General features: G+C 46.1%; 1 protein-coding gene across 2 annotated transcripts in view; it reads left to right on the top strand.

Moving 5' to 3' along the window:
• Positions 1-16,414, top strand: part of Ilrun (inflammation and lipid regulator with UBA-like and NBR1-like domains) — a 53,638-nt gene extending 37,224 nt beyond the window's left edge. For both annotated transcript variants that reach the window (XM_042683802.1, XM_042683803.1), the window contains exon 5: positions 13,322-16,414. In XM_042683802.1, the coding sequence (XP_042539736.1) occupies positions 13,322-13,357 (36 nt within the window). In that variant the 3' untranslated portion in view covers positions 13,358-16,414. The remainder of the gene's footprint in view (positions 1-13,321) is intronic.
• The last annotated feature ends 434 nt before the right edge of the window (positions 16,415-16,848 follow it).

Consider the following 16,848-nt stretch of genomic DNA (forward strand, 5'->3'; position numbering starts at 1 on the left):
TTACAGGAGGAGGTTTGGAAAGGGCAAGAGTTTGTTGTTGTTGTTTGTTGTGTGTGTGTGTGTGTGTGTGTGTGTGTGTGTGTGTGTTTTGTTTTTTCTTTTCTTTTTCTTTCTTTTTTTTTTTTTTTGGTCAGTCATGGGCCTGAACTCTGGGCCTGGGCGCTGTCCCTCAGCTCTTCAGCTCATGGCTAGTGCCCTACCACTTGAGCCACAGTGCCACTTCCAGCTTTTTTCTGCTTATGTGGTGTTGAGGAATCGAACCCAGGGCCTCATGCGTGAGAGGCAAGCACTCTACCACTGAGCCACCTTCCCAGCCCCTTGTTTGTTTTTTCTTTTTGGCCAGTCCTGGGGTTTGAACTCAGGGCCTGAGCACTGTCTCTGAGCTTCTTTCAATCAAGGATAGCACTCTACCACTTGAGCTATAGTGTCACTTCCCACTTTTTCTGTTTATGTGGTACTGAGGAATTAAACCAAGGGCTTCATGCATGCTAAGCAAGCCTGTACCACTAAGCCACATTCCCAGAGGGCAAGAGTTTTTTTTTGTTGTTTTTTGTTTTTTTTGGGGGGGTCCGGTCATGGGGCCTGAACTCTGGGCCTGGGCACTGTCCCTCAGCTCTTCAGCTCAAGGCTAGCGCTCTACCACTTGAGCCACAGCGCCACTTCCGGCTTTTTTCTTTTTGTTTATGTGGTGCTGAGGAATCGAACCCAGGGCCTCATGCATGCAAGGCAAGTGCTCTACCCCTGAGCCACCTTCCCAGCCCAGGGCAAGAGTTTTTTGAGGGAAAGGTAGGGTAAGGGTCTCACTATGGAGCCGAGGGTAGCCTTAAACTTCCCCTTACACCAGCCTCATTAGTGCCGTGATTACAGGTGGACATCACCACTACTTGCCTGCCTTCTCTTCCCTTTTCATTAAATCAGTCATTAAAACATTAAGGCTGACTTACTATTATCAAAAGATCACTCTAGCTTCTTCTATGTGGCAAATACAAGGCAAGGATAGAATGCAACCGTTCAGGTAGTTTGCCTGGGTTAGGCTAAAGTGGTAGCAGCAAAAATAGAAGAAATGGACCGTGTCTGGATCTCTTGCAGCTAGAGCCAGCAAGATTTGCTAATAGGTTGGTCAGGATATAAGAGAGAGCAAAGGATGACACCAAGAAAGTTTAGCCTGAGTAATTGGGAAGATAGAGTTGCCATCAGTGGAGAGGAAAAGCTTTGGTAGATTTAGGGGAAAGACTAAGAGTTCTCTTTTGGGTACATTGAAGATTTCTATAAACATCCAAATGTGAGCAATTTCATATTTAATTTGGATATAGAGTTTAGAAAGTAGTATAAGTGAAGGGTGTAAATCTGGGTTTGTGTCACATGGACAATGTAATCCCCTAAACAGTGAATATAGATCAGGATTTCTCAGCTGGCTGGCCACAACTGTTGACATTTTGGGCCAGATTTGGGTGTGGAGAGCAGAGCAAGTGTGTATGTATCTTATGCTCTGCATGATGTTTAGTTCTATTTCTAGTCTTTATCCACTAGACAACAGTAGCACCATGTATAACAACCCAAATGAATCCTTCCCCCAAAGGAAGAAACAAATCCCCCTAGTGGTGTCAAGAAAAGGTCTAAGAACCAAGCTCATTGCTGTCTGCTGATATGTACACTACTTTGTACTGTTCAAAGCATTCTTGTGTGTGGTTCTTTTTCTTTGTGATGCTGGGAATTGGACCTGCAGCTGTGAACATGCTAAGCACACATTCTACTGAGTTACCCCTAGCATACTACATTATCCTTTTTTTTTTTTTGAAACCAGGTCTCAGCTGTGTTGCCCGTGTTAGCTTTAAACTCTTGGGCTCAAGCACTCATCCTTCCTCAGCCTCCTGAGTAGCAGATACTTGGGTTTTATGTGTGTTTTTTTTTTTTTTTTTTTTTTTTGTCGGTCGTGGGGCTTGAACTCTGGGCCTGGGCGCTGTCCCTCAGCTCTTCAGCTCAAGGCAAGCGCTCTACCACTTGAGCTACAGCGCCACTTCCGGTTTTCTGGTGGTTTATTGGAGATAAGAGTCTCACAGTGTCTCCTGCCTGGGCTGGCTTTGAACTGCGATCCTCAGATCTCAGCCTCCTGAGTAGCTAGGATTACAGGCGTGAGCCACCAGCGCCCGGCAGCAGATACTTGTTGTACATTCACCGCCACATCTAACTTTATTCATATTTTTGATTTATAATACTTCGGTGACTTTTGTAGTTCCACAAAGCAATAGGGAAGTTATACTCACATTCCCACAGCAAATTAAGGGTCGGTTGCAGAGTAGAACCCAGTTTGAGTCCAGTATTCTAGATCATACATAATGAAGTGTGTTAGCAGCTAAAGTTGGTTGGCTGTTCTCTGTAGTTTAGATTATATATGTATATGAGGTAGAAGAGGTCTCCTTGTTCATCTGCAGAAGCTAAAGAAGAATTTGTGGTCAAGAAGGAAGCTATACAGAGCAACCAAAGGACCCGCCCCAGTGCTCTGGCCGTTCAGCACATTCTGTACCAGGAGAGGCTCGCCAGGACTCTCTGAGTTTGATGATACTATGAAGACTCTATCTTTTGAAAACCCAGAAGAGCCAATAAAGTCCTCCCAGCTTTGCTGGTGTTTGCATTGGCATGGATCATGTGTGCCATGATCCATTTTTATCTTAAAAATAAATTAGGCAAACACTGTTGGACTTAGAAAATGTCTTTTCTTGTTTGTTACATTACTATCTAAGAATAAAACGTACATCCAGGAACTCTCCTTTTTGTACCTCAACAGCCTCAAAACTGGCCAGCTCTATTTTATTTGCTTTGGGACAGTAAGCTTTGTTTTAGGCTGTTCCAATGCTGGGCTACTAGTATTCTAGCAAGAAAGGAATTAGCATTCCCAAGATTGCTAATATGTTTTATTTGGTTGTAAGAACTCACTCCTGTGAGTTTTAATTTCTGATGAAAAATTTCAAAGTAAGACTGCTGGAATTACAGGCTCAAACAGAGAAGACTAACTCAAAAAGTATGAGAATTTGTGACTATAGATACTTAGTTTTCAAACTGCTTGTGCTTGTGCCAAGTATAGGGTACATGTCTACAACCTCAGCACTTGGGGGAGGCTAAGACAGAATGATCAAGAGTTAGAGACTACCTAGACTTTATAGGGAGACCCTGTCTCAAAAAAAAAAATCTCTATTCTAACAAAACTGATATGAATATGAAAAAGCTGTTGTACCTCAGGGGAAAGAAAATGAGGGCTTCCTTAGAGTTCAGCTTCAAGGGAAGGATCTTGAGCTTTGTGCTGTGATACCATGACCTAAGGGCCAGTGGGAATCAACTGCTTTACACAGATGTAGCTTTCATTTAGTCAAGAAATGATGACTCCTGGCGTACTCGGTCTGTGCTAATCTCTTGTGTCCAAAAAATGTACCATATTACATAGACATGACTAGCTCTTCAGGAATGAAGAGCACCAGTAGGAATGTGTTGAGTTTCCATTGTTTGAGTGTGTGTGTGTGTGTGTGTGTGTGTGTGTGTGTGTGTGTGTGTGTGTGTATACATACACACCCATCCTGGGGCTTGAACTCCAGGCTTAAGTACTGTCCCTGAGCTTTTTGCTCAAGGCTTAGCTCTTTATCATTTGAGCCACAGCTCTACTTCCAGTTTTTTCTGTCCAAGCTAGCTTTGAACCATGATCCTCGGATCTCAGCCTCCTGAGTAGCTAGGATTATAGGCATGAGCCACCGGTACCTGGTTAAGAAAATGTTATCTTGATGGGTGATGGGTTTGAACTGAATTGGAAGAAAGATGAACCACATGCAAGAAGGTACACAGGCAGCCACAGCCCAGTTGTTTCTAGGACACTGGTTAGCCGTTTGATTTTGATGGATGAGGTAGGCTAAAAATATGTGGGGTGGTGGGCATCAATGACTCACATCTGTAATCATGGCTACCCAGGAGGTTGAGATCTACGGATCACAGTAAAAAGCCAGCTCAGGCAAAAAAGTCTGCAAGACTTGTCTCCAGTTAATCACCATAAACCCAGAAGTGGTAGTGTTGAACAAAAGAGCTCAGGGACAGCATCCAGGCCCTGAGTTTGAGCCCCAGGACTCAATACACGGTCAGACATACATACAAAGGTGGGGTGGATTTCCAAGGAATTTCCAAGGACCTTTAAAAGCCAAGCAAAAGAAAGTGCCTCCCTGTTTACTGTGAAATGAAATGGAGTGCCAACAGTGCTTTTATGTAGAAGAGAGGCAAAACAAAACCAAAAATGACGGATCAAAACCTCAGAGGAATCAACAATTGTGAGGGAGTGGCAGTAAGACAAGCAAGAAGCTATAGGAACGTCTTCACTTACGTCATATACCTGGAGGGAGAAGTATAAGTGGAAGTGTGTGGGAGAGAAGAGGAAGGATGGAGGGACAAGTAATATAGGTAGGGTTGGCCAGGTAGGTGGAGAGAGAATGAATAGATGAGAAGTTGTCTAGCAGAACTGTAGAAATTAGCTAAAAGCATCCAGGCTCAGGTGGCTGTGGGTTTGATTCCTCAGGACTACATGAACAGAAGAAGTCAGAAGTGGCACTATGGCTCAAGTGATAGAGTGCTAGCCTTGAGCAAAAGAAGCTCAGGGCCAGGCGCTGGTGGCTCACGCCTGTAATCCTAGCTACTCAGGAGGCTGAAATCTGAGGATCATGGCTCAAAGCCAGCCCAGGCAGAAACATCCAACATCCGTGAGACTCTTCTCTCCAATAAACCACTAGAAAACTGGAAGTGGTGCTGTGGCTCAAATGGTAGAGCGCTTGTGAGCTGAAGAGCACAGGGACAGTGCCAGACCAACAAAAAAGAAAAAGCAGCAGCAGCTCAGGGACAGTGCTCAGCCCCTGAGTTCAAGCCCCAGGATTGGCCAGGAAAAAAGAAAATCTAGCTAAACACAAGCTAGTTCTTTATTTTTCAAGTATGTTACAAAACAGTTAATGTTTTCTGGTATTGGGTTTTTGTTATTTTGTTTTGTTTTGTTTTGTTTTTTGTCGGTCATGGGGCTTGAACTCTGGGCCTGGGCGCTGTCCCTCAGCTCTTCAGCTCAAGGCGAGCGCTCTACCACTTGAGCTACAGCGCCACTTCCGGTTTTCTAGTGGTTTATTGGAGATAGGAGTCTCACGGTCTTTTCTGCCCGGGCTGGCTTTGAACCGCGATTCTCAGATCTCAGCCTCCTGAGTAGCTAGGATTACAGGCGTGAGCCACTGGCGCCCGGCGTTGTTTTGTTTTTTGTATAGACTCAAATATCCCTAATCCAAAGTGCTCCAAAATCTGAAACCTTTTCAGTGATGGCACAAGTGGAAAATACCGTGAAAGTTTGTATTATGTATAAAATGATTACCATACTACCTTCAAGCTAGGTGAATTTCCTGTTTAGTTAGGCCCTCATCTCCAATATACCTTATTATCTGTAAATACATCCAAATCTGAAAAACCCCAAATTGCTTCTGGTCACAAACATGTCAGATAAGCAGTATTTATTATTATTTTTTCTGTTGTTGTTGTTGGCCATGGATCTTTTTTTTTTTTGGTCTGTCATGGGGCCTGAACTCTGGGCCTGGACATTGTCCCTCAGCTCTTCACCTCAAGGCAAGCTCTTTACCACTTGAGCCACAGCATCACCTCCTGTTTTTCTGGTGGTTAATTGGAGATAAGAGTCTCAGGGACTTTCCTGCCTGGTCTGGCTTTGAACCATGATCCTCAGATCTCAGCCTCTTGAGTAGCTAGGATTATAGGTGTGAGCTGCCATTGCCCAGCTAGATAAGTAATATTTAATGTGTGCTCTTTTTAGGAAAGATTTTTAAGTTTTTATTTTTTAAATTTTAAGAACTATATAGAAGGCACTGCATATGACCCTCACATAAGTCAGTAATGACCAAATCACCAGCTAGAGTGATTTTTGCTCTTCCAATTAGAAACTGTGAACTCTTTTTTCTTTCTTTTTTTTTGGGGGGGGGGGTCCAGTCATGGGGCCTGAACTCTGGTCCTGGGCGCTGTCCCTCAGCTCTTCAGCTCAAGGCTAGCGCTCTACCACTTGAGCCACAGCGCCACTTCCGGCTTTTTTCTTTTTGCTTATGTGGTGCTGAGGAATTGAACCCAGGGCCTCAGGCATGCAAGGCAAGTACTCTCCACTGAGCCAACTTCCCAGCCCCTAAACTATAATTATACTCTTGCAGCTATAAACTATCATGAAAAGCAAATTGTTATTTTTAGGTTTGCTTTGAAAACAAGATACATACTAGATTCTAAATTGTTCTTGCAGTCAACACTAGTGACTCATAATTCTAGTTACTCAGGAGGCTGAAATCTGAGGATTGCAATTTAAAGCCAGTCTAGGTGGGAAAAATCCCTGAGATTCTTCAGTTAACCACAAAAAAAAGAAAGAAAGAAAGAAGAAATGAAATGGAACTATGACTCAAGTGGTAGAGCACTAGCCTTAATCAAAAGAGATCAGGGACAGTGCCCAAGCCCTGAGTTCAAGACCCAGTACTAGCATAAAAAACTAAATTGTTCTTTCAGAAGATGGTGATAAGTGGAGCTAAGCTTAGGTTTATGAATTTTCCCTTTGAAATATATTTTTAGGGCTGGGAATGTGGTTTAGTGGTAGAGTGCTTGCCTAGCATGAAGCCCTGGGTTCAGTTTTTTAGTACCACATAAACAGAAAAAGCCAACAGTCGCACTGTGGCTCAAATAGTAGAGTGGTAGACTCAAGCTAAAAAAGCTCAGGGACAGTGCCCAGGCCAAGAGTTCAAGCCCCAGGACGTACGTGTGTGTGTGTGTGTGTGTGTGTGTGTGTAAGCCCCAGGACGTACGTGTGTGTGTGTGTGTGTGTAAGCCCCAGGACGTACGTGTGTGTGTAAGCCCCAGGACGTACGTGTGTGTGTGTGTAAGCCCCAGGACGTACGTGTGTGTATGTAAGCCCCAGGACATACGTGTGTGTGTGTGTAAGCCCCAGGACGTACGTGTGTGTGTGTGTAAGCCCCAGGACGTACGTGTGTGTGTGTGTGTAAGCCCCAGGATGCGTGTGTGTATGTGTGTGTGTGTTTTCAAGCCCCAGGACGTACGTGTGTGTGTCTGTGTGTCTGTGTGTGAGTTCAAGCCCCAGGACGTACGTACGTGTGTGTATGTGTGTGTGCGTGTGCGTGTGTGCGCGTGCACCAAGTTCAGGGATGGGAAGGGGAAACTAGGGGGAAATAAAGGAAAGAGCAACATTATCCAAAAAAAAGAAATATGCTCACCGGGCACTGGTGGATCACGCCTGTAATCCTAGCTCCTCTGGAGGCTGAGATCTGAGGATCATGGTTCAAAGCCAGCCCAGGCAGGAAAGTCCCTGAGACTCTTATCTCCAATTAATCACCAGAAGTGGCACTGTGGCTCAAATTGTAGGGAGCAGGCCTTGAATTGAAGAGCTGAGGGATAGCACCCAGGTCCAGAATTCAAGCCCCACAACCAACAGAAAATGAATAATAAAATGGTAGCCCTCTCTGTGTAACACATTGAAGTAATAATAAAATTATTTTTTAAATATAGCCAAGTTATGGATTGCACTACTTTTATTGTACTATGGAAATACAGCTGAGGACCTGACCCAACTACTACTAGTACTCACTGGTTGGCTTTTGACATACTGATGAGTTGTGAGGCAGCTTTATTTTGGCTGTCAAGCCAGGGGCTTCAGGGCTGAGGATTTGTCTGCTCTCTAGTCTATCTGAACTTAAAAGCGCTGGCACTCAGGGCACAGCAAGCTGTGACAGCTGGCCAGTGCAAAGATTAGGGCAGGCTGAAGCTAAACAGGTAAGACCTCAGCTTCTATGGACCTAAATGCTTTCTAGTTTTCTAGTAGGTATGGGGCTGCTCCAACCAGTATAACTTTCAAAAATCCATTTCTGGGTAAGTTTAGTAGAGCCTGGGGAACTGTCTTATTAGACCTGGAATCAGAAGAAAAATCAGATTTGAGTATCAATACCATTTTTTTTAGCATGTCTAATCTTAGGATTAACTTAGCATGGTTAACTCGGGTCCCTGTGTGATGGAATTTGATTACTAATAGAGGAGCATGGCATTCTGCGTCAAATTCACAGGGCTTTGTCACACCAGTGGCCTTAATTTTTGCTCAGATCAAACATGAAACCAGTGTTCTTTGGTACCATCTGATGATGCACCTGTGGCTTGTCTGTTTTCCTTCTTCGTAGTAGCACAACATGTGTTATTCATACCAAGTTATTTGATACTTGGATCTGCTTTTCCCACATATAAAATTTGAATTATTGACTGAGAATGTGGCTTACTGGTAGAGTGCTTGCCTAGTTAGCATGCATGAAGCCCTGGGTTCAATTCCTCAGTACCACATAAACAGAAAAGGCCAGAAGAAGCTGTAGCTACTGTGGTAGAGGCTGAGATCTGAGGATCGCTATTCAAAGCCAGCCTGGGCAGGAAAAGTTCCATGAGACTCTTATCTCCAATTAACCACCAAAAAGTCAGAAGTGACACTGTAGCTAAAAGTGTTAGAGTACTAGTCTTGAGAAAAAGAACTCAGGGACAGCACCCAGGCCCTGAGTTAAAGCCCCTGACTGACCAAAAACAAAACAAAAGTTGAATTGTGCCAGTGTAGTGGCCCATACTTGTAATCCTGGCTGTTCAGGAGGCTGAGATCTGAGGATCTTGGTTCAAAGCCAGCCTAGGCAGGAATAGTTCAAGACACCTTTATTTCCATTTAATCATAAAAAGCCAGAAGTGGTAGAACCACTAGCCTTGAGCAAAAGAACTCAGGAACAGCACCCAGGCCCCAGGTTCAAACTCCGTACCGGCATTTAAAAAAATTAAAAAAAGGCTGGGAATTGGCTTAGTGGTAGAGTGCTTGCCTAGCATGCATGAAGCTCTGGGTTCAATTTCTCAGTACCACATAAACAGAAAAAGCCACAAGCGGTGCTAAGTTGGTAGAGTGCTAAAGGTCAGGGACAGTGCTCAGGCCCAGAGTTTAAACCCAGGATTGGCAAAAAAAAAAAAAAAAAAATTGAATTGCTAAGCCCCTAGGTACAGTGAACATTATCTGAATTACCATGTTTTACTCTTTAAGTTAGGCTTGGCTATCATAACTGACAACAAATCTTACAACTCCAGCAGAACGTTCAGACAGTCCTTGCACTTTGATTGTACCTCTGTCCCGCTGTTAAGAAACATGCTTCCCCTTGGGCACCTCTGTTCTTAGACTCTAAGCCAGTATTTTTCCTCTGCAACTAGTGATGTGTTATCTGTAGTCTAGATTATAAAGTAATTTTGATGGTGTCCTTTCCCTTCCTTGAAGTGATGGCAGATAATTTGGGGTAAGGAAACCATCTTGTTTCTTAAGCCACCTTTCTTCAACAATTAAATATCAACCACCCCAATATGCCATTATAATTACTTTTTTCCCCCTTTACTGGTCCTGGGACCTTGTACTCAGGCCTGTGAGCTATTCCTGAAGTCTCAAGGCTAGTGCTCTACCACTTGAGCCAAGAGCTCCACTTTTGGCTTTTTGATGGTTAACTGGAGATAAGAGTTTTACGGATTTTTTGGCTGGATGGCTTTGAACCTCCATCCTCAGATCTCAACCTCCTGCGTAGGATTACAGGCATGAGCCACCAGCACTTGGCCTAATATGCCATTCTTTAGATGAAAGGCAATTAGTAGCATTTTTCTTCTTAGAAGGCAGAGTCATCAGGGAATCAATGAAAGCCACCAGCCTAAGCTAACTAAATGCCCCACACTAAATGGTCTGAACCCCAGACTGTCAAATGGAAACCTGAAAAGGTGTATGTCTGTAACTCCTTTCTGCAAGGATTCTGAGACAAGTCACAGGCCTGCAGTGCTTGATTGAGGCCCACGGGAAGTGTGGAGCTTTGGCTTGGAAAGCAGTTACGTTTAGAGTGAAGGAGGAAATATTTTGTAGGAAACAAATGCTGTTTGCTTTTGGAGTTTCCCCTGTACATTTTTTTTTTCCGGCTTCGTGACTTCTGGGCATTGTAATGGTTCTAAATCTTCAGGGAACCTAAGCTTCTCTTCTGGGGTTATTCTGAATGAGTGAATGTGGGGAGGCGCTAAGGCAGGGCGGCTTACTTTAAGCTGCTTTACTTCCTGCCTCTGGTGTAATGTGACTATCACCAAACCCTGCAAATGGAAGCCAGAGCGCTTTGCTGCCCTGGCCCACCCTGACTGTGCTGGTAGGGCTTTGGTTGCCAACACAGTTGCATGCAGCCTTTGCTTGCCTGCTAGAGATAAGGCTGAATTTGGCTAGCAAGTGTAAAAGTGGCCTTACCAGCTACTTCTTTGCTCCCTAGTGGGGTGTCCTTGGTTAGGTTACTTGACTCTGAGCTGGGAAATCATGCTTGTCTTAGTGGGTCTTTGTGAAGACTCTGCTACTTACTGGAGCCCTTTCAGTACTGTCCTGTCCTGCCTCCACTTCACCTCCTCAGGAGTTTCTGTCCACTAAAACCACTGAGCAGCTAGAGACATTCTCATTTTTGATCTTTAGAGGCTAAATATGAAAAAACAAAGTTAAGCATTATCAGTGCTGGGGGAGTGGGGGAATGGACATTTTAATCTCATGTTCCTCATCCTTGTTAGCTGTGACATCTGACTCCCAAGACTAGAAGACGTTTTTCTCAGAATATTGTTTTTTAGCCTCCTCCACAAGGCACTTTGTGTCAACTCCTAGAACTGTGGACCTAGGAGGTTTGCAGAGGAATCTAAGGTGCTGTTGGGGAAAGAGACCTCATCCAGGGTGGTTTGGTGAGTGGTGCAGGGCAGGGAGCTGATCAGCTCTCTTCCCAGGTCTGCAGAAGGAGGGTTGAGCATCTGACTAGCCACACCTGCATGACTTAGCCACTCTTGGAGCCTGGGAGCCTGAAAGCAAGACAGATGGCTTGGCACCCAGGCACTTGTCTCCCACCTACGTAACTCCTATAAAGCCTGGCTTTGGAGAGGTCAACATCCTGTGACTTTTGAGTGCTCTGTCATTCCAGGTAGTAGTCTGAGAAATATCTTCAGTTATTAATTCAACAAATATTCATTGCATGTCTGCTAAGGACCAGGTACATTGTGGGGGTGGAGGCAAGGGGGTGGCAGCAAAGGATACAAAGTCAATGAAGTTCTGATCACTGGCAACTCTGCAACTGAGTTGTACCTAAAGTCAGATGGGGTTGTTGTGCATGCTAGGCAAGCAGCCTCTAGATTCAGGATTCTTAACGTAGTTGTCAAGTGTGTGGCTGAGGCCAATCCTATTCTCACCACCACCCATTTGATCTCCTCTGGTCCAGGGGGCTCTGGTGTGGCCTGATAGGTTACTTTTGCCCTTCAGGTCTAGGTTTGGCTGAGTCTTTTCAAGGAAGATGGGAGGGCAGAGGGACTCCTATGCCATCTTTCAAGGTACTTGTATAACTACTTTTGGTGTTGACATATCTTGGTGTTTGATTCTTTTTTTTTTTTGCTAGTCCTAGTGCATGAATGCAGGGCCTAGGCTCTGTGCCTGAGCCTCTCTTTGCTCAAGGCTAGCAATCTACCACTTAAGCCACAGCACCAGTTCTGGCTTTTTCTGTTTATGTGGTAATGAGGAATCAAACCCAGGGCTTCATGCATGCTAGGCAAGCACTTGGGTTTCATTCTTTCCTAGTGAATGGGTAGTACTGGGGTTCGACTCAGGACCTCGTACTTCCTAAACAGCCACTCTACTACAAGAGCCATATCTCCAACCTTTTGTGCTTTAGTTATTTGTAGACTTGAGTTTTTGCCTAGGTTCCAGCTCAAACCATGATCCTCCTACCTGTCCAGCTTGTTTGTTGAGATGGGGAGGAGTCTCAATTTTTCCAACCCAAATCCAACCAATATCTCCCTCTGCTTTTTTTTTTTTAAACTATTATTCAAGCTTAGGGCCAGGCACTGTCCTTTAGCTTTTTCACTCCAGGTTGGTGTTTTATCACATGAGCCACAGCTCTACTTCTGCTTTTCTGCTTTTTTTTGTTGGTCATGGGGCTTGAACTCAGTGCCTGGATGCTATCCCTGAGCTCTTAAAGGGACTTTTCTGCCTGGGCTGGCTTTGAACTGCAATCCTCAGATCTCAACCTTCTGAGTAGCTAGGATTACAGACGTGAGCCACTAGCACCCAGAGTAGTCTCATTCTTTGTGTGTGCGCACATGTGTGTGTGTGTGCTAGTCCTGGAACTTGAACTCAGGGCCTGAGGGCTTATTAATTAGCCTCTTTGTGCTTAAGAGTAGCACTCACTGGAACCACAGTGCCACTTCTGGCTTTTTCTAAAGGGGGCTGGGAAGGTGGCTCAGTGGTAGAGTGCTTGCCTTGCATGCATGAAGCCCTGGGTTTGATTCCTCAGCACCATATAAGCAGAAAAAGCCGGAAGTGGAGCTATGACTCTAGTGGTAGAGTGCTAGCCTTGAGCTGAAGAGCCAAGTTACAGTGCCTAGGCCCAGAGTTCAGGCCTCACGACCAACAAAAAATAAATAAATAAATAAAAGAATCTCACAGGGACTTTTCTGCAGAGTTGGCTTCAAATCTCCTGAGTAGCTAGGATTATAGGCGAGAGCCATAGACACTCGGCTTGTGTCTCATTTTTAATATAAGGGAAAAGACAAGCCTTTTCCACCCAGCCAGGGAGCCAGAGTACATTTGAGAATTTAGAATAAATCTACCATGAGACAGAAGAGAATAAAAAGCATCATTGTATTCTTTGTGTCCTGGCTCTGTTTGCTACCAGCCTGATGACCTTGAACAAGATTCCTTGTCTTTATTAAAATAGGCATCCTTTGAATGGGTGTGGTGGTAATACTCACCTGGCTTTCAGGGCCAGGTGAGGATTATGAAGGCAGTATAGGACCTACTACCAAGCCAGTATCCTAGCTGCCACATTTTTCTATTGTACAAGTATCTGAGCTATAGCAATATCTGAATCTGAAAGTGGTATATGAGGATCCTCAGCAGAGACGTGGAGATATTGCTATCAAGAACATAGGAAAGCTTTGTACCCTGGGTGGAGGAAAGCAGGCACCAACTGAGCAACCTATTGAACTACCTATCTTTCCCTCGTCCCCTCTCAATGGCTGGTGTAACTCAGTGAGAAACTTAACTCCATGCCCTGACCTTTGGTCTTCAGAGTTTTTGTACATCAGGGAATCCTTACACTTCATTTATGACTGGGACTTCCTTCTGGATTGCTGGGAACTATAGATTCTTGTACTTGGTTTGGTTGTCAAGTTACACTGTTGTATACCCTCACTGACTGTCTTCACTCTCTTCCAGGGGCTCCACGGGCCTTACCCCTTCGGCCAGTCTTAAACGGGTGTCAGCAAGAAGAAAAATTAACAAAAGACAGAAGGCCCGACTTTGGGGGGGGAGGGCAAGGGTTCCTCTGGATTATAGGCCACATCGCACGGATCCCTGGCTCTGATCCTCCCCCATCCTGGAAGAAGAGGAAGAAGCAGAACAGACTAGTTTTGAGTAAACTCAGTATGCATGTGTGAATGCTGGATCGCAGGAGTGGTGTTGAGGCTACCAAGAAGAAATCCATGCAGCCACCTTGGGTTCTGTTTATTAGGCGTCAATCTAACGACTCATTAGGTCACTCGGGAAGGGGAAAATAAGCCATCTTTTTAAACAAAAATTATTTTGCCTACAGAAAGGTTGTAGTTTTGAGCACATGTTAATTTTCCCCCTCTCTCCCCACTTTTACTTTTTTTTAATAAGGGATAACATACTCTCTGTAGAATAGTGTTTGCTCTGGAAGCGATTCCGGCTGCAGCTGGCGTGGCATGTTTGGGGACTGTGTGGGTCAGTGCTGCAGAAGCACATCACTGTGTCATCTGACTCCAGAGTCTAACCCCAGTGTTTATAGTGGCATCAGCCAGTGAGTCATCACCTTCCTCCTCTTTTCACTTTAATCTTGTGTTGATTTACACCTTTGACAGTTGTATTTGTCAATCCTTTGGCTTGTTAGCATCAGAACCTTTCTGAAGATCAAACTTCCCTGTGTGGCCAGCAGAGGAAGCCTTGGGGACGATGCCGGTGATGGAGTTTGAAGCCAGGAGGAGTCCTTGTGCGCACATGTGTAACAATTCAGGTTGCTTTCTTCCATGTTTCTCTTGGCAGAAGGAAATGCCATCACATTTATGTTCTCTTGTGGCTCCCCATTTGCTCTGGGAACAGTACCTCTGGGCTGGCTGGGTGGGTGTGCCACGTGCACACACGGAAGGGTAGCTCACCGGCAGGTGTGCAGCAGACAAGTGTGAGCAGGTCCCATCCCATGCTTATCTGTTGTCACACAGCTGCCTTCTCTGTTTCCCTGCAGTTGTCCTTTGTGGTGTCCCCACCACCTATTTGTGGAGGCTGAGCTCTTAAGAGAAGAAAATAACAGCCCTGAATGGGGAACTTGTTATGGGAAAGGGCCACTGACTACTTGATCTTGGAGACTATAATTTAGGTAGAAATGGAAGGACCTCCCCTAGTACAATGCTTGGTTTGGGGATGTTAGTCAAGGGGCAGCTGAGCAGGAGCAGAGGCTGGCTGCTCACTGGGCTGATTGCCCCACTGGACGCTGAGCAGGTTGAGCCGTGGTATCTTCCATGAGGAACTTGCACAGGCGAGAACAGCTGTCTGCCAAAGATACATGAATATGCAAAGTCTCTCTTCCCTTCTCAACCTTCCTTCCCTGAGTTTTGGTTGGTTTGAGAGCCAGGGATGTGGGTCTAGGGTGTGGTTGCAGGGTCCCCTGCCTGTTACCATGCCCCCGTCATACCCGGGGGTATGAGCAAAGCAGGGAGACCAAGGGATGAGTGGCTGCAAGGGGTCCTGTAGCCTGGGTGTGGGTGATGGTCTGCCTGCCTGTCTGTCTCTGTCTGGGTGTGAGTTCCAAAAAAAAGTGTGGTGTTTGTTCCTCCTCATCCTCTTCTGAGACTGTTTTTAAACACTTGATTGTGAGAAAAAGCTTGTATGAAATTTTCCCCTCGCCTCTCCTCTTCCCCCAAGCCCAAAGCTTTAGTTCACCAGAGCCACTGCCTGTTTAGAAGAGCAGTGCAGCTGGGGCTTCTCTGGAACACACACAGGTTCCCATTCCCTAGCAGAGCTGAGGAAAGTCCATGCTGGGGGTCCACCCCACGGGGTGCAGGATGGCTTTTGTCTGAGGGCCCTTGTGAACCCAGACTGCTGCTGCAATAGGTGCCCGTCTCCTAGGACACTGCCACTTGAGTGCACACATGCCCAGTTATTCTTCCTACTCGTGTGCCCTCAAAGCAGCTTATCTTCAGCTACCCTGGCAGCCCCATCTGCTGCCCGCCCCCACACACAACAGGTGCCCTTCCCGTCTCCCAGCACAGGTTTTCTGCCTCAATTCAGCAGAGCCTTCATCAGCCACCACCATCCTAGCCCTGCCTTCATTCCTGCTTGTCTTCCTGTTGGTCGGCAACCTTTGCTTAGAAAGAGACATTTCAGGCACTTTGGCTTCCTTTCCAAGAACAAGCCGTCTCTGTGTATAGCCTTGCAGAAATGAGCTCCTTGCAGAGGGCCAGAGCAAGTCCAAGCCTGGTGCATGGCTTCCCCAGGGCCAGAGGAGGGTGTCGGTGCCACTCATTCTCCCTCCCCGCACTGGTGTGGCTTCTTAGAACTGCCTGGAGTTCCTCTTTGCTCCCTGCCTATTAGGGTGGCAGGCAGGCAGTCACCTCTGCCCCTCTTAGAATCTTCACACATGGCAGGCTGCCTCTGAGCAGGACCCCCAGCATCTGACACCCGAGAAGCGAGGCCAGCACCAGCCTTAGGTGATCTGTGATTTGGGCTTGAGCCCAGTTGGGGAGGACTGTAGGTTTGGGAAGAACCTGTCTGTGTGCATGGAGTGAGGTGTGTGTGCGCGCGCGCGTGTGCGTGTGTGTGCGTGTGTGTTTGGATGTGTATGCACGTGTGCATGCCTTTTTTTTCTTTTTGCCATGGGGGCAGATGAATTTGGGGCATTTTTCTAGAACAGCCTTCTCTCCCTGTAGTAAGGACTGGCTGTAACTCTAAGCCTATTAGAGGCACTTCCAGCCTGGAGGGAACCTCAAACTGGTGGCCCAAGGGTAGCCAGAGGGGGGAAGTTGGCATTAGGGTTAAAAACCCCCAAATTCAGTCTGAGCCCCGAGAGGAGAGGATGGAAGGGTTGCCAGGGCTCAGAAGTGTGAGCTGTCCTCCCCCAGCCTCGCTGTCCCTGGTGGCCTCTGGTGAATGTGGGCGCAGCACTGGCTGCCCCTCCCACCTGGACTGGGTGGGTGTCTGGTGGGCCTCATGGTGCCTAGGAGGAGATGAAGATGAGGAGGTTTTCCTTACTGTATAAATGAATATTTGTATGATTAAATTAACACACACAAAAGCTTTTCTCCTGTGTCTGTGAGTTTTTTGGCCTGTGTAGCCTCTGTGGCCTGCTTGACCCCAACGTAGTAGTTGTCTCTGGGTCTTTCTTTCCCCTTAGCACCTTGAGTTTCATTATCTTTTTGGAAAATGTGCCTTGGGGTTACAGTGGTTCTGCTGACCTGCCTGTTAGCTGATGACCAGAAAGGTAAGGAAACTGCCTCTAGATGGCCTGTGGTCACCAGGGTGCCCCTCTGTTGGTCACGCCAGCATGTAGGAAGTAACGCCACATTGGCAGTATTCAGCCAGCAAGCATTGTTTGGGTCCTGACTGTGTTCAGCTCCTTGAGGAGCTGCACAGGAAGCTGGCGAGAATGTCACAGGCGTCTTTCTTCTGAGGAAAGCAGAAAAGGGAAATTGGGGAGTTAGTTCCACTTGGGTCCTGGCTTCTTGGATTGT

This window comes from Dipodomys spectabilis, unplaced genomic scaffold (assembly GCF_019054845.1).
Source record: "Dipodomys spectabilis isolate Male_0828 unplaced genomic scaffold, ASM1905484v1 ptg000085l, whole genome shotgun sequence".
Taxonomy (NCBI): domain Eukaryota; kingdom Metazoa; phylum Chordata; class Mammalia; order Rodentia; family Heteromyidae; genus Dipodomys; species Dipodomys spectabilis.